Below are 22,450 nucleotides of genomic sequence, written 5' to 3'. Positions count from 1 at the left end.
ATTTACAAGCAATGGGGAAAATCCAGCATTTTTAGAGTGCAGATTGGCCTTTTATGTATAACTTTTCCAATATGAAAACGCTAAAATTTGCTTAGAATTAATATTTAGGATGGATTTAGGACACAGCAAGATAATCAGCCTGCCACATTAGCTTGTTACCAAACCTTTACCACCCCATTTAGGAGGAGAATTAGAAATCTCAGACACTGACCATAGCTACCTAAGATGGATTACAGGAAAGTACAACAAGTCTCCAGACTGTACACTGTGCCAATCTGATCATTGAGAAAGTGAGTTACATTTAATGTGGGAGTGCCTTGTGTTGGATTATCGTAAAAAGGAGAAACCGGACCGTTACCAGCATGGCAGAGTTGACCCTCTTTTTGATTCAGATCATTGGTGGGAGAATAAGTACCCAGTCAGTGTGGAAAAGATAAAGAACTGTAGGAAGCCCTGAAGCTATTTCTCTCTTTCTCACAACCTTCTTTATTCACCTGTATTTCAATATGCCAGAGTTATTATTCACAGAGACATGCTAGATCACGCTTTGACTAAATCTGCGTTTAATTTCTTGCTGTCCATGGAACGTTGCACATAAGGGGCTTCTAGCATCAGCAGCTACTTATTGCGAACAATACAGACTAAAACAGCTGGTCATGCGTAGATAAATGAAAATAAAGGACTAAAGTTACTGGCTCAGTTCTTGATGCTATCAAGCTTAAATCAACATCTTAGTGAAGAAAAGTGAAACTCTTTGCAGCACCATTAATCCACTGGTGCTATTATTCAAGAAGGTAAGCAGGGTGGTAGACTTAATTGAGTGAACATATGTTCACTTAATTAAGAAACCCAGAGAAAGATATTATACATAGATATTATATAGATATTATATTAGGAAAACCAGAGTGTCAATGGAGGACGTGATCACATTGTGTCTGCAACAACAGTCCGTGGACAATTACTGAACCCCTCTTCAGGGGGTTCAGTAAAGCAAAAACCGTAGGCACTGAGGCCGTGGTACACAGGTGGAAAGGGAATGATAGGTCAGGTGAGTTGTCAAGTTGACAAGTGCATGTGTGGCATACAAGAGAAATGTACAGCCCTGACCGCTTGACCCTTGCAGTTAGGGGATCCGGTGGCTGTGTTATGCTGTGATGGGCATTTTGGGTCCATGAATGGTGTTTGATCCCTTCAGCAGATTCCAGAAACTTGAAGAATACATGCCAAGGCACACTGAAGCTGTTCTGGTGGCACATGGTAGCCCAACACCTTACTAAGACATTTTTTTTGGTTTTTCCGTTAATTTGTCACCTGTCTGTATATTATATAAAAGTGCATTTCTCAATACGGCAATACGGTGGTTACTCTTACGCAACCATTTGGACCCTGTTTTACGACCTGATTTGTCACACATCCAGAGCTCAAGGCTCCTTTTTCACTGCCAAATGCAATTACTAACAAATGCTGACTTGCTTTTGCGGCTGATATCTTGGCTGGTAATGGTAATCCCAGAGGAAAGGAAAGGATATAGAAATAATATAGTTTTTATGAATGTAACAGAGGATAAAGAAGTTTTTAGGTGAGTAATTATTTTACTCAGCGCTCACTATTTTTATTCAGGTTGAGGTGTGTGACTAAATAAAAGGGCCAAATTTTAATATCTTTTTTGGCATATATATGTGTTGTAATTAGACAACAGAAGAATTTTGAAATCCACTGTTTTTGTTTGAGGCTTTAAGTGTTTGGGCAAAGGTGCTGAAGGAACTTGATTGACATTGTCATCCACTTTTGATCACCTAAAGGTAAATTATTTACTTTGGTCTGAACAACTTACTGTCTTTCCCTCGATGCATCAACTCCCTTTTGAAATTAATTGTTTTACTTACACTTCAAAACCACAGTGAACATTATTCAGAATACAGACACAGATGTGTGCATTCAGTTTAAAAGATCATCCCGCTGTCGAAATATTGCGCAAGTTGAAATGCTTACAAGGATTTTCACACCAGTGATATTGAGCAAGAGCAAGATGCCTAAATAAACAGCAAGTCAAGACTCTTTCCTGGCAATAATCTGTTTTTGTCTGTGCCTGCCCACACAGTGTATATGAATTTCTGTTTGAACAGGACTAGGGGTTACATTTTATTGCAAATATGAAGCTTATGACAGAGCCAGCTACTCAAAAGAAACACAGAAGGGGGCATGCAGACACTGGCAGATTTGGCACTAAATTGCTAGGTGACAGTAACAGGTAGAGAGTGGGATCTGGCTTGCAGAGACTGTTGTAAACTCGAGGGGTAGTCACATGTGAGGGGTGAAGTGGAAGTGAAAGAACATTATGTGGATAAAGAGCCAGAGGTTTTCAAGGTTTAATTTCACAGACTGGAATGAAATGAAATGCCTCGGCCTCAAAGGAAATACACAGCTTAATATTTCATAATTATGTAGAACTCACAGACGCACAAACTGATCGTATTTTATCATCAGCTCTTTTACCGAAAGTGCTTGGAATGGCTCCAAAATCTCTGCACTCTGGCTCAAGAGCCAAACTTCGGGGCTGAAAAGGAAGCAAGGAATCCTTCAACATGCCTGTAGAAATCCCTTTGTGAATGGCTAAAATCTTAGCTGGAGTCTTGCATGCAGCAGAAAAAGACTATTAAAATATCTTGTAATAACATGCCACCTGCTGGAGGGAAATAGTTTAAAATTGTTGTTTGAAAATACTTTTATTATGATTAATGAAACTGGTCTTACTCATTACTATAATTATTAGCACAGAGTTGCTTTAATTTCAGGCCAGAATCCATGAAGCATTTATGAAACTCTTGCCTTAACATAGGCTCAACATAGATGTTAACAAAATGAGATTAAAATCGTGCAAAACTTAAGATAGTTTTTAGATAGTTTTTAAATAAATATCTACATTAAATGAAGGCATTTTATGCATCAGTTATTGTGCTTAAAACACACACACACACACACACACACACAAAACATTTAACTCGGCTAAAGACTGGTTTTATATTTTGTATATTGTTGTGGTCTCTCAGGTTTCATTTCTGTTTGACCAAGCATGTTCTCAGTGTCTTCCTTATTGGGATTACCTGTGGCCTTGGATTAGATGTTCTGTAGATTTATGCTCTAAGACGGATTGAAAGATGCTAATAGCCATACAGTGACTGATGAATGTTTTGCGTCAGTAAGCCTGTTGTTGGTGATATAATCAGAACAGAAAGCCATGGCTAATTACTTAAGAGAGGTGCCCTAGTCTGTGAGCTATAATTTACTTAAACAGTGGTGCAGAAGAACCCTCCCACTTTGACCTCAAGCTCTGTGTGCATACCATTTCAGTCCAGTGAACACCTCAGCTTTACTAGCAAATGGGGAAACATGCATTTACCTGTGCTTGTGTAGCTACAACTAAAGCAGTCCAGTTATTTTTCATCACAGTATAGCACAGACAGCAGAAGGAGTGTGTTTGTCCACAGATGCTGCAGACCACATCTTAGGGCTCCTGTAATCATCAGGGTGAAGCGCTGAATAACCCACAGCTTCCACTGACCTTCTCTTCTGGACCCGATGAAGAAGGATCCGGTAGGTCCCCGTCAAAGGGCTCCTACAGTCTGAACAGGGATTATTTTGGAAGTGGACTGTCACTATACCTAGATCTGACAGCAAACTCTTCACCTCCTGCTCCTCCACACACAGAGCCTGGCTGGCCTGGGCAAAGTGGGCCGGTGATGTGGGCAACAAGACATACGGATGAGGGTACTCAATCCCTCTCAGCCAGGTACTGGTTGTAATCTGTGCGAGAGAGGAGCGATCGCTAGGCACAGGCCGCAGCATGCCCTTAATGACCAGCTGGCAGGGATCGGGCACATAAGAAGGGATACTGTAAGCCCCCTGCAGGATGCAGCGTTTCAGCCTTCCCAGGTTGTCCCCATAAAAGGGCATAGTGGCCGTAACGATGAAGTACAGGAGAATACCTAAAGCCCAAATATCAGAATAGCGTCCAATATAGCCTTTTTCCTTAAAAAGTTCAGGAGCAGCATAAGGTGGAGAGCCACAGAAATTAGTGAGCAGCTCCTCAGAGCTACTCTCAGTGCTGAAGCCAAAATCGCCAACCTTGATGCAGTAGCTGGTGGTGTAGAAGATGTTTTCTGCCTTCAGGTCTCTGTGGACAATGTTGTTGTCATGCTGAAATATCACAAAAAAGATTTTTAAAAATCAGTATTGATTCTGTTCTGACATCTTCTGTCTACTTTTAGGGAAAGAAAGGGTTAATAATCTCTGAAAAAAATTGAACTACAATAACAAGTGTCTAGTTGTGACCCATGTTTCAGATGAGTAGCTGTTTGATGAAGTACATTGTTGTACTCGTATGTCTTTCTGAGGTGTAAGGATCTGAGCACTTCTTCCACCACCCAGATAGCAAAATGAAATTCTTATGTTTGAGTTTGAATCTGGCCCATATACTATCACATGTGGGCTGATATCCTCAGTTATCCTCCAGTGTTTGCTGACAGTCGGAAGACTTTCTGTGCTTGTGCCAGAATTGGTCCAGATGTGGACGTATCATCTGACAGTCATGGTGTATATGAGCCAGATGTTAGCAGGGGAACCAGGCGTATACTGGCCCAGAAGAAAAAAAGCATGAGGCCAAAGTATAGGCCATATCTATTTTGCCATAAAGTCACAAATATCACCCAAACTTCAAAATGTGTGTATGTGAACATAGCCTACCTCAAATTAGAATGGTCAAAACATTTACAGATTGCACCTTTAAAGCAATTTTACAACTTTGAGATATTGATTTGCAATAACAACTTTATCTGAAATTCAGCTCTTATAAAGTTGAAGAACTAAAAAAAAAAAAATCTATAGACAGACTGTGTACAGATTCATACTGTTCAGCAGATGATGATTAACAGTGACACTGAAGCTCACCATGTGTTTAACAGCAGAGATGACTTGTGCAAAAACCAGCTTCGTTTCCAGGTCGTTTAGCTTCCCCCTGGTGGTGATTCGGGAGAACAGGTCTCCACCGCTGCCATACTCCATCACCAGATACAATTTCCGGCTGGTCTCAAGTACCTCGTAAAGACGCACTATGTTGGGGTGGCACAGTTTCTCCATGCAGCTGATTTCTGAGGAGATCAAAGGCTGGCTCTTCTTCTCCCGACGCAGCTTGTCCATGACTTTGACAGCTACTCTCTCTGAGACAGAAGAGGAAGAGGGTGAGGCTTGGATGTCAGTGATGGATTTAAAGAGGGTATATGAAGTGAAAGGTCAAAATAAGGGCAGAGACATGCTTGAGATATTTAAAAACACAAGAAAATTGGGAGATGGATGCCACTCCTACATATGAGAAGAAAGCTAAAAGAATTTACTTGGAAACTATTTTAATTGGAAGATTGTTGCAGTATTATTCTGAGGTATGACAAAAATGTGGTTGAGAGTCAAGAACCCTCCTTGGGTTCAGAGAGCACACATAAATAAGGGTGTAATTTTCATAATGGCTTTTCAACAGAAAATACATTCGCTGCAGGGGTCTGGGGAAATCTAGGGTGATCTGAAAGTCTTATTCAGGGGATCATGTCTACTGACATGAACATTACTGACAATATTTTAATATTGTTTGTTTACAACTACTGTCCCCTCAAAGTCAGAGGATGTCCAGTGTGGGCTGCCCAGACCAGTAAGAAGGGAATGTTATTCAAGCTAAGTATAAACCAGAAAACATGAATCACTTTCAGACCAGAAATATTAACAGAAACTTAAATAACTCTTGGTTCCCTACCTTTCGTCAAGGCATGAATACCCAGCCTGACAGTCGAGAAGTTGCCCTGCCCGATCTCTCCACGCAGCTCATAAAAGCCAACCCTTCGACCTAGCATCAGGTCGTTTATGATCTTTTCGTTGTGGGCCATATCATAGACAACCCTTTCAAAAGGTGACTGCCTCATTCGCTCTGCTTCGGGCAGCTGTGGTAAGGCACACATGGCAGCAGAGGTCAGTGGCTTGGCTGTCTTCTCCACCTTCTGAGCCTCATCTATGGATTTTTTGCTTGCTTTCTGCTTCGGCCATAGTCGCAATTTGATGGCTTGGAAAGAAATTCAATAAACAAAGAAATGTCAGTATATATATATAATATCAGTGCCGCCATTCAAGTTTCTTTTCAGAGGCCTGTAGAAATAAAGCAGCAACACTGTTGTGTGAAACAGAAGAAATATTAGGACATTTTAATAATAGGCAGAGCTGAAATCACATTTATTGAGGAATTCTTTAATACAAACTCTTATGTTCTAGTATTTATTTGCTCTATCATCAGTATTAGACTGCTCAATTCTTACAGAAGTCAATGTGCAGAGAAGTAGTGGGACTGTTCCATGTATGTTCCACATTGATAATGAGATTGACCTCCATGGGGACTCACTTTGTCCTCAATGAGGCAAAACGTCTGATCTCTTTTACATCAGCCTTAACCTGCATGTTCACTTGTAAGCTGTTGGTGTCTGTTGGTGAAAATGATACACATGGTGTTTGAGATGGAGGCAAACAATAAATGATTATGTAGATTTTAAGATAAGATTTGTGAATGAGCTGCCATTAAATCTGTTCTCAGAATGCAAAGCTTGCTCTATGTTTTGTATTGCACTTGACAAAGACTTACAACCTCTAAACTGTTGTGGTGTGTGTGTTATGACTAGAGTCTGATTAGTTTTGCAGGTCTAGACAGATGCGGATGTATCCTTGGGCTGTGTTAAATCAATTTGAAAATGTATGTTTTCATTTTTTGTATGATGGACAAAAGCAGGATGTGTCGACCTTTCCTGTTTCTTTCTGTTCTGGGAACCTAAGTCATATTCTTTGGACACAGTTCATGGTTCTCAGCACATTTCTTCTAGAGACTAGCCAAACTATTCAATTTTCCCCAAGCAGGACAGTACTTTCCCTCTCTTTTATATAACTAAACCTTACACCTTGTTCCTTTTGATTTAGGGGAAACCTTTGTTTTATGGTTCCAGCAATACACAAAGAGCAATGAACAACAGGGGCAGATATCAGACTGTTGATCCATGACGGCTTGCTGTGTGTGCGTTTTACAGAGTACATATAACTTCTCAGCACATGTGAAGAATAGGTTAAAGAATTAAATAAAGCAGCCAATTATCAACAACTTTGATGATTCTTAAACTTAAACTGACGTAATGAGCTGTAAATTTGAAGTATAATGATACTGTGGCTCCTCTTTATCATTGTGGTTTAAATTTAGAAGATCGTAGGCTCAGTTCTCAAAGTGCCCAGGATTACTTGCTTATTTTAGATACAGTATTAGTGGGTCACTTCTGAGTGTAGAAGGCTATTTATACTGTACTAACAGGTGCTAGCTGGACTGGCAGAACATGAATTAACAGAGCTGCCAAATTAGGGTTCTTGATGTACAAATAGAAACCACTGGCACTCATCAAGAAAGGCAAATGTTTAAATGTAACACTTAGGCCAGTTTGAAATTGGTGTTAAAAAAAAAAAAACTATTAAAAAGTAAGAAACTAAACATTTTCCCCTTTTTTCTTCTTGATTTCTAACTTTCTTTTATTCTATTTATTGTACTCGTCTATTCACATTACTTGTTGATGTATTCTTTTTAAAGCACATTTATTTTACTTGAAACTGACTTGCCTTTCATATTTATCAAATGTAGTAATGTAATTATCGTGCAAACAACTCTAAAATGTTTTAAATTAATTAATTATTCATAAATGAGAAAAGAAGTGTATTCAGTAGTGATTTTGAAATTTAAACAAGCTAAAAAATATATCATTAAAAATATCTCTAATAAGACAGCCCTTGTAAGGGTTAAAAAATAGAAAGTATTGGTTTTGGTTAATGGTTAATAAAACATTTACGAACGCTTTAGATTTAGGGTAGAAGCTGTCAATAGGAATAATGTTATAAATGTTGGTAATCCATAAAAAATACTCATGCTCAATAATAAGATATCAAGTCTGTATTTATACATGTCATTAATGGAGGGCTTTTACTGTAATCCATCTTACAGTTGATTTAAAGAGATAAAAATACATAGCACGTGTTATAGTGAAGGACAAACACCAGCAAAAGGGATTAATATGAATTCAATCCTCCTTGTTTTCTTGATGGTCTATAACTGATCTATATAGCATTAGTTAATAATTAATTAATAAAGCTATTAGTTATAATTTAGAAATCCTCTATGAAGGGTGTCTCACGAGAAGGAAATTCAAATTTTAAACAACATAGACCTTTCTGCAGAGGCAGAAATATATTAAAAACAAAACAAAAAAACAAAAAAACAAACAAAAAAAAAAAAAACAGTATTAAAGAGCCAATTTTACCTGGGAGCTGCGGGTCCTTCATGTCCGTTCCTCAGACTTTAACACCTGACTGTGACTGAACATGTGAATGGAGCTTCAGAGGACTAAATCCCTCCTCACAATCCTATTAGCGTGGTGTATTAGTGGACCTGCTCATTAGGTCTTCTGACACAGACAGAAATTATGGAAATGCTGCATACACACTTATGGAATAAACTGACGACACCACCTCGTAGTTTTACTGATGATAAAACTCAAAGCACAGCAACATGTGTTACAAGGAATTAAACAATAAACATTAGGCAAAAAGCAAAGGCATAAAGCAAATAAAGGGAACTCTCCTGAAAGCTGATATTAATTTTTTTTTTTTAAAGAGGTAAAGAGGTCCTTTCCCTCAATAATCTTATAGGTTTAACAAACAGTTCAGGTTTTTGCCTCTTTATTTTACAGTTTAAATAGGTGAGACTCTCAGTATATGACGAAGCAGCTCCCTTCAGCATCATGCAGCATTTTAGCATCTTTCAACTCACTGTTTTGGTTTTATGACCTTCAGTTTTACTATTCTGGATCACTCCCACATCCCTCGACAGTGCCTTTTCCAATCACAGCAAGCAGTGAAAAAACTCTTAAACCCATCATACGTCACCTGGCCACCACCAAGTGACAGACAGAAAATATTAATGGCAAGCTTACCATCAGCTTCAACATTTCCATGGAGGTTTTCTGATTGTCCAGTAAGACAACTCCATGTGAAGAATAATGTTGCTCCATGTGTAAACAAGAACCTGTGTGTTCAAAATCATGCTATTTAAACTTAATGTGGTGATAGATAAAATTCTTATCCACTATACAGTTTTCAAAGTAATTGAAATTATCACCAATATTTGTCACCAATATTTTGACATTTCCACTCTCCTGGGCGGAAACGTACCTTGATTGGCGTTAAACTCCAGCCAATAGCCAAGTCCTGATTCGCAATCTGTCCAATCGCCGACGAAGATTAGTTGGCGGGAGAGGAAGAGGCGGGGCGTCGTTGTACGTGGCTGACAAATCAAGGCAGGCTCCTCAGCGAAAGGCCGGAAACACATGCTGGCGCGCTGCTGGCGATGTTGTTCTCATGTGCGACATGTAGCTAGAAAACGGTAGTTATTTGTGTGTTTTTTCTTTAAATAAAACATTTGTTTAAAAGAAAGAGAAAAACAGAAAATGGCGACAACAGTGGCAACGCCTGTCACACCCACAGAGCTCGACCCTGACCGGTGTGGGAGCGAGGAGGAGAGCCGCGGGGCCGAGGCGGAGGAGGAGAGCAGCCAGCAGCAGACAGGCCCCGCTGCCGCCGTGAGCCACAGCCGACTGTCCAAACTCCCGCTGGCCCGTATTAAGGCGCTGATGAAGACAGACCCAGACGTGTCCCTCGCCAGCCAGGAGTCTGTTTTTATCATCGCTAAAGCCACGGTAAATGTCTTGCAGCACGGACAGCTCTCTGCCTGTGAAATACTATTTAAAACTGAAAGTCAGTATCTGTCTCCATTTATCTACAGATTATATACAGATTTATGTAAAATTATTTTTCCATAGTATATGATCAACATGTTAAGTAAAACACCACCAAACCTGTGCACACCAGCTGCAAACCACTGTAGACCACTGTAACTTAAAAAAACAACAACATTAAAAAAAAACAAAGCACTTTGAAGACATTATCGTGGACTTTTGGGAACCTTCTCTAGTTCTTTTCTGACATATTACTGACAAAGAGTCAAGTGAATTTTGTAAGTTGTTTGACAAACAAGAAGTAAAAGTCTGGAATATGAAATTCACTGTGCAAAATCAGGTCACATTTCCTTTGGGTGAATTTGGGCTCAGATACATATCAATACTGCTGGCAAAATATCAGCTATTCCTATTACTTTTGCAAAAACAGTGTCTGCTAGTCTCTGATTTTCTTTTTAGTTTTAGGTGACAGAATAATCAAGTTTTTCTGTCTTCCAGGAGTTGTTTGTGGAGATGATTGCCAAAGATGCTCTGGTGTATGCCCAGCAAGGGAAGAGGAAAACTTTGCAAAGAAAAGACCTGGGTAAGCGGCATAAAGAAATTCTTTACCCATTGCAGATACATACAGGATCTATCCATCCATCCATTTCCTATACCGCTTGATACATCAGGGTCACAGGATCACAGGGCTAACACACAGACAGACAACCACACCTGCACACACTCACATCTAAGGGCAATGTAGAGTAGCCAATAAACCTAATGTGCATGTTTTTGGGATTGTGGGAGGAAGCCGGAGAACCTGGAAAAAGTTTTAGGATGTTGTTCAGCTGATAGACTCAGACCAGGACATCAATTATTTCCCACTGAAGCTGGTACAATGCTAATTGTTGTAGAGGGGTTTAGATTGTCTTGCTGCACTGGTGAACATTTTTGACTTGTATGTTAACAAAGCCTGTGATTTTTATTTGATTGGCTGCATACAGGCTTAAAAGACCTATAAATCAGTATCTTCTCGTCATCTGTCTTGATCAAATCCTCTCCCTTCTCTGTTCTTTTGCCTTCCTCAGACAATGCAATAGAGGCTATAGATGAATTTGCATTTCTTGAAGGTAAGTCTTGTCCTCAAGATCCTTGGCATCATCATTGTATAAATATAGCTATGTTCACACTGATGTTACATGCTAATCTGATTTAGAGCTCAGATTTTCTTCTTTAATTTTTTTTAAAAAGTTTATTATGTTTTATAGTGTGACCAAATATCCAGTACCATGTGCATGTAATTGAAATGCATATCATTCAGCATGCTCATCCAGATGTGTACACATTTAATAGACTTGCTGGACTTCAGTTGGTACCAGTACACATTGCACTAATACTTCTTTGTTTTCTTTCTAGGCACTCTAGATTAAAGACTGTTTCAAGAGACCAGTCAGAACATTGATTCTCCGCAACCATCCAAAAAACTTTCCATCACAGGGACAATTTATTGTGGAAACCTTTCTGGTACTTTTCTAAATCTAACTCTTTGTCTCTAAGTCATGTTTGATGTTTCTAAATGCTTTTCTACAATGTGCCATTAAGATTTTTCATACTTACCTTTGAAGACAAAAGTGGTGATGTGTACATTATTTGTAAATATTTGTGAAATACTACTGTACAATGGGATCAGTTTAAGTTGTAAACATCCAGTTTCTGTCAGAATGAAACAGTCCATGTTCATCAATTTGTCACAACCTGAATTACTGGTAAGTTTGAGTTTTGCAAGATAAATATTGTCATATATTGTGTGAACAGTGTCAGAATACAAGTTCACAAGGGCTTGAGATTTTCCATCTTTGCAAAATGATTCTTATGGGTGCACTATTACATTAAAACAAAGAAAACAATGCTTTGCACACTCTTAGCCCCAAAATGACTTTTATCAAATAAGGCAAGGTGCCCTGATGACCTTGTTGTTGAAATTTAGGACAAATAAAATTATTTTCACATTGGGATTTATTTTTCTTTGATTTTTCAGTACCTCTTAACAACAATAGTAACTGGAGGCAAAGGATTTATGTTTGCTACATTTTGCAAGTGTGAAAAAAGGCAGGTGAGATGTTTGTAAATGAGGTTCACTGCAAAAATCACTCACAGTTGGGAAACTAAATTGTGTACTGTAGCCTCCTCTCAGATTCCTGTACAGTTCAGGTGGATCATTTATAACCCTCTGCAGTGTAATAGGATCACTGTCCATGGTGCTGATGCTGGGACCTCCAGGGATGTAGGAACTGTCCGGGGTACTAACCTGTCGACATATTTAAAGGATTTCCTCCTTGTAGTAAAGATGATCATATGCTGTCTCAAGCGGTTGAATTTTCCTGGTTAAACTGATTTTATTTTTGAAAAATTGACAAGAATTCTTTTTAACATTTTTAGTCATCTTGATTGTTTCAGTGGTGATATCAGGCTATGGTATTGTAGCAAACTTCTATTTAATTAATTTACTGCCTAACGTCAATTAAACTAAAAGACACTGACACATACATGCTTTTCAAAGGGAAAATATACTGACACAAATTAGCATTTAGTGCTCTTAATATCTGTGCTTTTAAAAACAAAATCAGATAATAGTATATTGGTGGACATTTGTTTTTTAACCTAAATACCTAACATAAAAAAATTATGAAAAGGTTCCCAGAAATACTGAAGAACTGTGACCATGGTATCTACTGAGTAAGATATTATACAGCAGGAAAATGCATACGATTAAGTTCTAACTGGAGGACAAACTATATAGTAACACCAAAATGACACACATTTATTTCTATACCATTGTTTCTTGTTGGTTATCGACTGACTATGGTTACCAATATAAGTCAGGCTCTATTTTGGAGCACAGAAAACTTTACGTTTCAGGTGATGGTTACCATGATGGTTTCCATATTTGACATCATGGTATATCACTTTATTCTCTCGGTTTTACGAAATGTAAATCTCTTGGATACGTGATCAGATCATGAACGTTATGTAGTAAGCATTTTTAATACTCCATCTGGCTTCTGCAGCAGTACATTCTGGACATATACACAGTACAATACAAGCAAATGGTTAAAAAGAGGAGGTTAAATTTCTTGCTCAACATGTTGACACTGAGAAAATCACATAGACATTCAAGTTTGCATTAGGAATGTATCTGAATCTCTCTAGACCTGAGATTTGTGTTGTTCTTCCTGGCAGCATTTGTTAAACACTTCCAAAGTGTTGAGTTTCACACTCAAGGCACAGTCAAGACCCTTGAGTTTTTGCAGTGGAGATTTTCAAAATAAATGCCTGAGTGTGTTTAAGCTGATTTTCTGGGTTTAGTGTTTCTGGGAGTAATGAAACAGAGCTGTGAGAAGAACAGATGTTTGGTTTCAGAAGAGCACCAGTCAACTCCCTGCAGAGGAATGCCTGACTGGCACGAGGGAACATGGTCTGCTCTTTTCTAATAAAATATAATCACATGTTGAGGAATTGGACATTATTTTATTTCCACAGTCAATAAAGACATTCCATTAAGGAAATCTCATGTGAAAGGAAAATGTAGAACTTCCCCATGTCCAGGGCAGAACATGAACAATGAATCTGGGACTGACTGGCGCTGATGGCACCTGACCTGGCCTGATCCAGGTCAGATGCCATTTTTCCATCCTCTCAGATAGAAAAAATGCATCCTTCAGTTTGAAGTCAAAAGCATTTTTCTGAACACAGTGGGAAATGCGATTAGTTTTTTTCTTGCCGAATAAGGTGAGAAGATTAATACCACACTCATGCCTGTATTCTAAATGGGAAACTAAAAGTTAGAGGGCACTTAGCTTAGCTCAGCATAATAACTGGAAACAGGTCGAAACAGCTAGCCCAACTCTGACCAAATGAGCCATCTTAGTTTACAGATTACAGAACATTTGAAAATCAGCATTTACCACAAAGTACAGCTGAAGCTGATGGAAATGTTTATAGTTTTGCAGCAATTAGCCCTTAAAAAAGATACAAAAGGGACAAGGAATATGATAATAAGGGATCACCAAATTTATTACTATTCATCCTGAGGGGCATCTGAATGTCTACCAAATCTTATAACAACACATCCTACAGTTGTTAAGACATTTCACTTAAATCTACAAATATGAGGCTTGTGTACATACATGATAACATAGTACTGTACTCAGTTCATTTGTAATCAACCTTCACTGACCAGACCCAACACACCCCCTGCCCCTGCTGAATGCTGAAGTTCTTTCCCAGTTCACCACTGATACTAAGTATTTACCCCCTGCAATTTATCTCTTGGAAATCCCACTCAGGTACAGTAAAATCTCAGAGGCTCCATGTCCAGAGCAGCTCACCAAGCCCTCAAAAATCTCCAGGAAGCCATACCATCCTTACAAACTGTACATCTCAAGGGTCTTCACCCTCTCAAAGAAAAAGATGTCACCCCCCCCATCAGTCCCACCATTCACTGCCTCTGCTTTCATTTTTTAGTTTCCCATGTCTGCACACCTTGACAGGAGACATTTTAATTGCTGCAAAGATATGCTGAAAATGTATCTGGCTCACAAGCAGACCTGTAGTCATGTGGAAGGTATGTTTTTGCAGCTGTGATTCCAACCTGATTTCTTGGGTCAAATTCTTGAACAGTTAACCCCACCCCCACCATATACACACATGTCTATATACACATTTTTACCCCTACCTCACCCCTCATTGCACACACTGCATACTTTCACATCCAGGGTTCTAATATCTGTGCTTATACGGGACATACTGTTGCCTTGTTGTCTGAATACGTTTCACCACCAAGTGCTTCACAAGCCAAAGAATAATTTGTTCATTGTTAAGATCTGTTGAACCACACGAACTCAGGCAAGCCCATATTGATCTATGCCCACAAAATGTGTCCATTACATGGAACACATTAGCGTCGAAAGCAATACTTCCCTGTATGAGAGGTGACTAATGGTTCCAGTACCGCCCTGCCTATGTATGGGCTAATGAGAAGTTAATTTATGTATTTTTATGTAACTGTGGGAACACTTTCATAGCAGTTTTCCCCTCATCATTTCTGTAAGCTTATATTATGGCACCACTGGAGTAGTTTCAGTGAGACAGCTTGGTAAGTCATGTTGAAAAAATAAACTACTACTGCTGCTATCTCTAATAAAAGTAAATACATGAATTAATGCACTTTTATGAAACCAACATTATGAGCATCATCTCAGTCTGTGATATCAACAGAATTTAAACTGAGAGTTCAGTTCAGTTTCTCTTGGTCCAAGCAATATATAGTTCTGCACAGCATCTTTCAGACAGGTTGTCTAGTTTTGTCAGTTGGATCCTTTAGATATAAAAGGTCTAAGATTCGTTACTGTTGGTCGTCCTAGTAAATGAGTTTGTTCAAATTTCTGTGTTTTTTTTTTCTTCTTTTGGGTACAACCTATTATTTGTAATAAGTCAACATCAGAATGGGGTCTCGAAAAATCCTACCACACTGATGAACTTGTGCAAGGAAGAAGGAACAGGCCCAGTGGCTCGCCATCTCTCTCGTCAGGGACAAAATCCAGTTTCCAGTTTCTGGAATTCAAGGAGCAGCAGCTTCAACCCACACCATTTTATGGAATATTTTTTAATCCATGTTAAACTATGACACAATTATGAGTTGTTTTTAGATTTCAACCATGAAATTATGATTACTACCTCTTTTTAGCCATCAACTATGGTTACAAATCTTAACCATTAATTTTGATATGTTACATCTTACATCATGAACTTTAATACAATTCAGTATGAGATCTCTTTTACACTCTAAAATCTTGATTATTATCCTCACACATATTACTGAACACTATGTTTTTGACCAACCTTGCTTTACAGGATACTAATGATATTCAGTCTACTCAAAAATACCACAATAACAGAAATAAGCAATACAGCTATAGTTCACATTCATTTTCATGTCAACAGTGAAATATACGTCCTGATAATGAGCGTTTAACATGGCACAGCAGTAACTATTGCATTTTGCATGTAGCACATTAGCTAGCTAGCAAGCACACAGTGCGACCCAGCGACACAGGCTACCGCCATTAGCTACATTAGCTTAGCTGAAAATAACTCACCAAGACGGTCACATGAACAAACCCACATCAACCGGCTCCGGGTGGTCTAAATCACTTATAGTATCCCTTCCGGATACTTTTAAATGGGAGAAACTAATTTATGTGCAATAACTGACAAGAGTTTAACAATTACTTCTCACGCATTCGCTTAGCGTTTCTCTCGCTGCTTAGGTGCGCTCACTACTGCAATTGCTACCTGAGGGAGGGCGGGGCTTGCGTCCTCCTATAGCATTTCACTACTGCGTGATTGGACCAGTAACAATAGAAAAAACTTAACACACATAAATCAACTAAATAACTTCAAATAATCATAGTTGTGTGGACCAGAACGTAGCAAAAAAAAAAAAAAAAAAATTATGATTGAATAGTAAATATTTAACAAAATAAGGAAAACTGAATCTACTGGGTTACACCTGCGTTCCCATGTCTTTTTTGAAATTTTCTGACCATCTCTTCTCTGGCGAGGAGGTCAGGGTGGTGAAAATATGTTCCACTGCTCCTGTAAACACACCCGACAGTGATGTCATGGTGCACTGAAGTACACTTGTGCAACACTGCAGCAAGGGTATTGAAGTTTCAGTGGTGAATATCTCAAAACCTTATCAAGTGAAGAACAGACATTATCCGCATGACTAGGTTGTGCTATTGCCAACCTGGGGGAGTCTGGGGGATTTGGATGATGAGACCCTCTCAGGACATGCATGTGCAGTCCTCCAAGCAAAAGGCAAACAATCAAAGACATTCAAACATTTCCTGGCCTCAGTAAGTGTGAATGGAACAACATTACTGTGATTACTCTCTGGGAGGTGTTGTGTATTATCATATAAAGCATATCAGAACTGCTTGAGAAGGCAGCAACACAATAATGTATTTCCTTATTAAAAAGAATTATGGCTCAATTGTAAATTGTACCAAAGAACATTAAATACTTTGTCAACTTAAGGTGTCAACAATTCAATGTGACAAAATTAGTGTATGTGCCATACCTAATCAGGCTTTTGATCAGTCATGTTGTTCTTGTTGTTGGCATTATCTGATTTTGGCATCTGTGTTTGTCCACCACAAGGTTAGTTCAAAGGAGTATGTTTCTGAAACAGATGCAGACCTACATCAGTTTCTTTGGTTTAATCATAATAATCAGGTCCTGATGCTGTTTTCTGTCAAAGCCTCTCTGTAGTGGATGTAGATGCTTGACTCTCAGATAAAGCCTCCAGCTTATTCTTGTGGTACTCAGTTATGGGAACTAAGTAACAATTTTATTATGAGTTATGTGCCAACATGGAGAGACCACAAAGACATATTAAGGGCATATTTTTCAAACATCTGAATCACTTTATTGACCATATATATTACATTCACTTGGTGACAATGCTTTGGCATGAGTCAAGCCATAAAAAAGAAATAAAAGCAAGAAAACTGTTTCAAATTGGCTGCCAGACTTCCAAGCTTCCTCTGTGAATTAGAGGCCTGATTAGAAGGGCTAAACAAAAGCATGTAAGATTTGTCTTTATTTGTCTGAAAACAAATTAGTGGCATTTTTCACTGGAGACTTGTAACGCAAACCTTAAAACAAACTTCAATTCATATACACCAGCTTACGGAGGAAGCATTGTTTTAGTAATGGGAAACAAAAAAACTGAAAGCAGCAAGATGCCAAAGGCACACACACACAACATGTACAATCAAGTGAAAGCAGAAGAAAACAAATGGGTCTTAAGAAGCTTTTTAAAGAAGCACATATTGCCTCTCTGAGACTTTGCGGGAGGCTGTCAATTACAAAAGCACATTTATAGGTATAGTTCACTTTTAAATGGTACCAGAATAACATATACAGTGCATTTAACATCACATCACAGGCATTTTTTAACATGACTTGTTTATACATGTTGTCATTCAGGATTAAGTCCAGCTAATGAATGCAGTTTATCACAGTTTGTAGGTGTGTTTGGCATTTTGTCTGGAATCCAACAGAGAACATAACTCTGCTGTAAGACCGATCCAGACACACCTACTCTTTGCTCTAAGAGTTTCCACAACTACATTATATTGCTGCAAACCAGGCTTAATTGAATATTATTTGGAAATATATTTTTTTTGCTCTTCCAATGACAAAATCATGTATGGATTATGGATTATGCAATGCGAAAGCTGTAGGGTGATTCCTGTAGGGTTGATTTCACCCACTGAATTTGTTTCAGTCCAGGCAGAGAAAATGCACCAAGGACAAGGGAGAAGGAGGGATGAAAAAGGGATCCAAAGCCTCAAATGAGACAAATGAGGCTTGGCATCTTGAGAGAGCCGACAAGAAGGGAGAAATGAGTGAGAGGTGAGATGAGTGTGAAAGGAAAAGAGACTGAGGATGGGAGTTTAGTTGAGCGTGAGAATGACTGAAAATGGAAAAACAGAGGGTGGGAGGGAAATACGGTAAGACAGAAAAAGAGAGGTGGTGGAATTGAGTGAGTGAGAGATGGGCAGGGAGGTATAAAGAGAGGGAGGGAGTAATATAAGAGAGGCAGCCATAGAGGGAGAGGTGACAGAGTAGATTATCCTTCTCTCCTCTTCTCCTCTCTGCCAGCCTCATCATGATCATGCTGCAGATGTTGACTGTTATCTCTCTGACTGTTATCCTCCTGGCATCTGTGGAAGGTAGGACATAGCCATAGCTACTTTGTGTGTTTGTGCGTGTGTTGCATGGCTCACATGCACCCTGCAGGTGGACAGTGTAGCAAGAGAGCGATGGCGAAGACAGAAAAAGCAGAGTAGAGGGAAAGAGGGATAGCAGCAGCAGGAGCAGCAGGGAGGGAGGCATGGATGTAAACAGAGGGGCAGAACACAGGAGGATGAGCATCTGAAATCACACAATACACAGAGAGAGAGAGAGAAAGCAACTGTGTCAGGGCTCAGTCTGTGTGATCGTGTCACCTCGTCTGTTTTTTTCAATGTTGTGAAAGCTCTAGAAGTGCGGTGATGTGCCTGAGGATTGATTCTAGATCATCTGTGGCATAATAAAGCAGCACTATCCTATTTTACAGCTCTTATTGCTCCTGCTGCTTCACATCACACTTTAATTTGTTTACACAGTTGCTTTGGATGAAAAGGCATCATGGTATAACCCTCCACACAAACACACACTCCTCCTCTCCTTCTCTCACTTTCTCTCTTTTTCATTTCACTGGTATGGTAGTATGTTTTGCTGCACGATGGGATGCCATTGTAATTCCTCTGGCATTCTTGTGTGTATATGTGTGTCCATATGTGAGTGTGTATATGTAACCAGGGGGCATTTGCACATTCTGCAGAACAGATAACATGTTTGTCTGACTGCAAAAGCTGCCACAGCACTCTGCTTCAGTCTTAACATCAGAATACTGACTTCAGAAGGCTTAAGAATCATGATCCTGTGAAGTAAATATGGCTTTAAAATGGTTTTGTATCTGATTTGAATGTAATTTCTCATAATGTAGAGTGTATGTGTATGTATAATGTACAGTGTTTGAAACTTTTGTTGCTGCTGTGATGTTACTTCAGTGTCCCTTTTTCTTGAGTTTGATGCTGAGGAACTTTGGTGTCATTTTGTCAATTTGCTTTTCCCTAATGCTTTCTTGCTCTTTTTCTCTATCTCTATCTGTATCTCTATCTATCTTTCTCTTTTATTTCCCAGGTAAAGGCGTGCAGATGCAGAGGGATGTCCAGTGCTGCATGTTGTACTCCCAGGGCAAGGTGCGTACCAAAGATGTGTTGCGGTTTGAGGTGCAGACGGAGGGGCCCGACTGCAGTATACAAGCTATCATGCAAGTATTTCAACTATCCACTCCTGGAGCTAAAGAGCACACAGCAATCTGCAGGCATGGAAAATATGCCTCTCGTTAGAGGAGGGCAGAGCCGGGCTGAGAGGCATTGTCATCTTTCCAGGTCATGTTGTTATGGCAGGAGCTGTAATTGTCAGGGAATAAAGGAAATATGTGGCAATAACAAGCCATCTGAAAATACCTTCCGAGCCAGCTGAGCCCTGCCGCAGCCAGTCAGTCAAAACAGCAGGGTTTAGTTAAGTAAACCATTCTGCATTGTGATACCTATTGTTTCCAGTGGGTCGGAGAAACCTGATGTAGCTGGGGAACGAAGAGCTTGCTTTTTCATGTGGTCCAGTTAACAAAAACATGGGATTCTTACAGATACAAGAGTTTCTTTTGGTCATCTCTGTTTCAATGGTTACCGACCTCTTTTCTTCAACTTTTGGTCACAATTTGACTCCTTTCTACCAGAGGAAAAAAAAAACATTTTGAGTGTTTCCAGTCATCCTGTAGCATCTTTTCTTTGTGATTCCTTTGTGCTCAAATTCTTTGAGGCTTTGCTGCACCTGACAGATGTCCTTGCTGAATCATTGTTTTTCCCATTCTTGCACTTATGCATACAATAGATTCAGATTCTGTGTTTCATTTGTTTTCCCTCAAAGTCCAACAGAACCTTGTACTGCTATCCAGAATTGTGTAATAAGTATTGTGTTCTTTCTATAGTATTTACACAAAGAAGGCCGTGAAATGTGCCGACCCCAGAGACCGGAAGGTGAAGAGACTGCTGAGGAAACTCATGAAGAGAGAGAGAATCAAGGCCCAACGAACCATGTGGCTACTTCCTCGTGACAACTTGCCTGTCATGTCAGAGGTCAGACACAAGCTACTTTACAGCTACATGACAGTTACACGCTCCGGGCTCTACCAATCCACTGTGTCAAATGTAATAAACAATGTAATCTACTGCATCTACTTGTATCATTGTGACTTGAATGAGTGTAGAGGGAGATTTTCGTGTTATTCCCATGTTACCCTGAGACACTAACAGAGCTCCTCTTCTTGTGATCATCAGGACAAGAAAGGAAGCTGGGTGTTTCTCAATAGGGAGTGATGGAGCAAAGGACAACTCATAGTCATAAGTAAGGTTCTCTTTAAAACTCATGCTCAAAACTCAAGCAAAGTGCATTGTTTATAATATGTAAAAGTACCTGTTTCAGATGTCTCACCCTTTATTTTTGCACCCTTCCCGTTTTTCTACAGGCCAAGTACACTTTCAGAGGCTCGTCTTTTTAACATGGCGAAGCTTGCTGATTCTCCAGTCGTCTCGTGTCTCTCTCTGTCTACACTATCTGTCTCCCTGGGACCAGACCTGGGCAGCAATACATATTTAAATGGCTTTAGATATTTAAATATGAACTGTGCTTGAAATATTCCCAAACACTTGGCTGGAACAGTCTCATCAGAGGAATATTTACTTGTAAGATAAGTTGAATTGATTCTTCTTTTTGTTTTTTTGTTTTTTAATGGCTCATACTGTTATTTGCCGGAGTCTGCCTGGAAGTGTCTCCCTCTACAATAACATAACTTCTTGTGTGAAATCAGTCAAAAAGTTGTAATTAAACAAACGATAAATGAGCAGTGATATTAATATTGTCTATCAGCAAGCTACTCTATGCTTATTTGTGACTTGTATATCTTTAGTAATGTATAATGACACTTCACACAGTAAAGAAGATGGGGTTTTGTCTCAGTGCACTAAATGTGCAGAATATTGGGGAACTAGTATTGATTTGCACCTTGTTTTGTACAATTCAGATGTTTTTAGTTTAAAAATCCTTGTTCAGGTTTTGAGCTGTTGTTATGTGACTGTTAGACAGGTGAACTCAAAGAGGGATCAGAAAGAAGATTTCACCTGGATTCAACTCCCTGTGTCACATAAGGAGCAAATGTTCCTGATACTTTGATCACTTTGTATTTTGACTGTTTGTAAGCTCAAACTGGAGTCATTTTAAAATTAGGCCCTCATACATTGACCAGTGATTTCGACATCTATTTGCAGTTTACATTTGTCCTTTTCACCAACAGTCCGTCACTAAACTATGCCAAAGCATTCATGATTCAGTTCACTACATGGCAAGGCTGTTAAAACTTAGAGGGCTCAATTGTGTGTGAAACACACAAGCATTGTGTTGTAGAAGAATGCACTGTATGTTCAAACACAGTATCTCAAGTGAGCTATTTTATAAATCAATCTGAAATAATAACTCAAACTGTCTCGCTGTCTTCCTCTGGATGTCTTGTGTTTGTCTGCATGTTTTTTACAGTTCAACAGTTAATTTTATTTAGCCACGCTACAGTTTGGTTCAGGTTAAAAAAACAACTATTTGAAGCATCATAATGATTTGGGTGATCGCTAAACTTTTCAAGTCACCAACAGGTGCATATATAATTTATCCAGCAGTTTGATTTATTCCCAAATACGTGTAGAACTAAAGCCATTCCCACTAGCCTCAGCTATGCTTTTTTGTTTATTGCTAATAAGCAAATGTTAACATGCTAACCAGCTAAACTGAGAAGATGAGCATTCATATGTTATCCATATGTGAATAATATACTGAATGTAAATTATGTTAGTATTGTCACTGCAAGCAGGTTACAATGCTGATGT

At 39.1% G+C, this 22,450-nt stretch overlaps 3 protein-coding genes across 4 annotated transcripts; 2 read left to right on the top strand and 1 right to left on the bottom strand.

Moving 5' to 3' along the window:
- Window positions 1-3,151: 3,151 nt before the first annotated feature.
- LOC121183556 (serine/threonine-protein kinase NIM1) lies at window positions 3,152-8,511 on the bottom strand. 2 transcript variants are annotated; one of them, XM_041040694.1, is made up of 5 exons: window positions 8,379-8,400; window positions 6,437-6,442; window positions 5,801-6,103; window positions 4,948-5,216; window positions 3,152-4,197 (listed from the first exon to the last, which is right to left on the bottom strand). In XM_041040694.1, exons 1-5 carry the CDS (start codon window positions 8,398-8,400, stop codon window positions 3,445-3,447), a joined length of 1,353 nt encoding a protein of 450 aa, XP_040896628.1. In that variant the 3' UTR covers window positions 3,152-3,444. The 2 variants fall into 2 exon arrangements, with proteins under 2 accessions (XP_040896628.1, XP_040896627.1); XM_041040693.1 differs by lacking the exon at window positions 6,437-6,442 and having other exon boundaries at window positions 8,379-8,511.
- Window positions 8,512-9,429: 918 nt separating this feature from the next.
- Window positions 9,430-11,848, top strand: pole4 (polymerase (DNA-directed), epsilon 4, accessory subunit). The gene is made up of 4 exons (XM_041039562.1): window positions 9,430-9,812; window positions 10,350-10,434; window positions 10,922-10,963; window positions 11,250-11,848. Exons 1-4 carry the CDS (start codon window positions 9,564-9,566, stop codon window positions 11,261-11,263), a joined length of 390 nt encoding a protein of 129 aa, XP_040895496.1. The 5' UTR covers window positions 9,430-9,563; the 3' UTR covers window positions 11,264-11,848.
- Window positions 11,849-18,508: 6,660 nt separating this feature from the next.
- ccl44 (chemokine (C-C motif) ligand 44) lies at window positions 18,509-22,028 on the top strand. The gene is made up of 5 exons (XM_041040735.1): window positions 18,509-18,637; window positions 19,653-19,782; window positions 20,506-20,653; window positions 20,855-20,921; window positions 21,043-22,028. The coding sequence occupies exons 1-4, from the start codon at window positions 18,574-18,576 to the stop codon at window positions 20,891-20,893; spliced, it is 381 nt and encodes a 126-aa protein (XP_040896669.1). The 5' UTR covers window positions 18,509-18,573; the 3' UTR covers window positions 20,894-20,921; window positions 21,043-22,028.
- The last annotated feature ends 422 nt before the right edge of the window (window positions 22,029-22,450 follow it).

Source organism: Toxotes jaculatrix, chromosome 6 (genome assembly GCF_017976425.1).
Source record: "Toxotes jaculatrix isolate fToxJac2 chromosome 6, fToxJac2.pri, whole genome shotgun sequence".
NCBI classification, from domain to species: domain Eukaryota; kingdom Metazoa; phylum Chordata; class Actinopteri; family Toxotidae; genus Toxotes; species Toxotes jaculatrix.
Note: the sequence above shows the minus strand (reverse complement) of the source record. Positions and strands in the feature narration are given on the sequence as shown.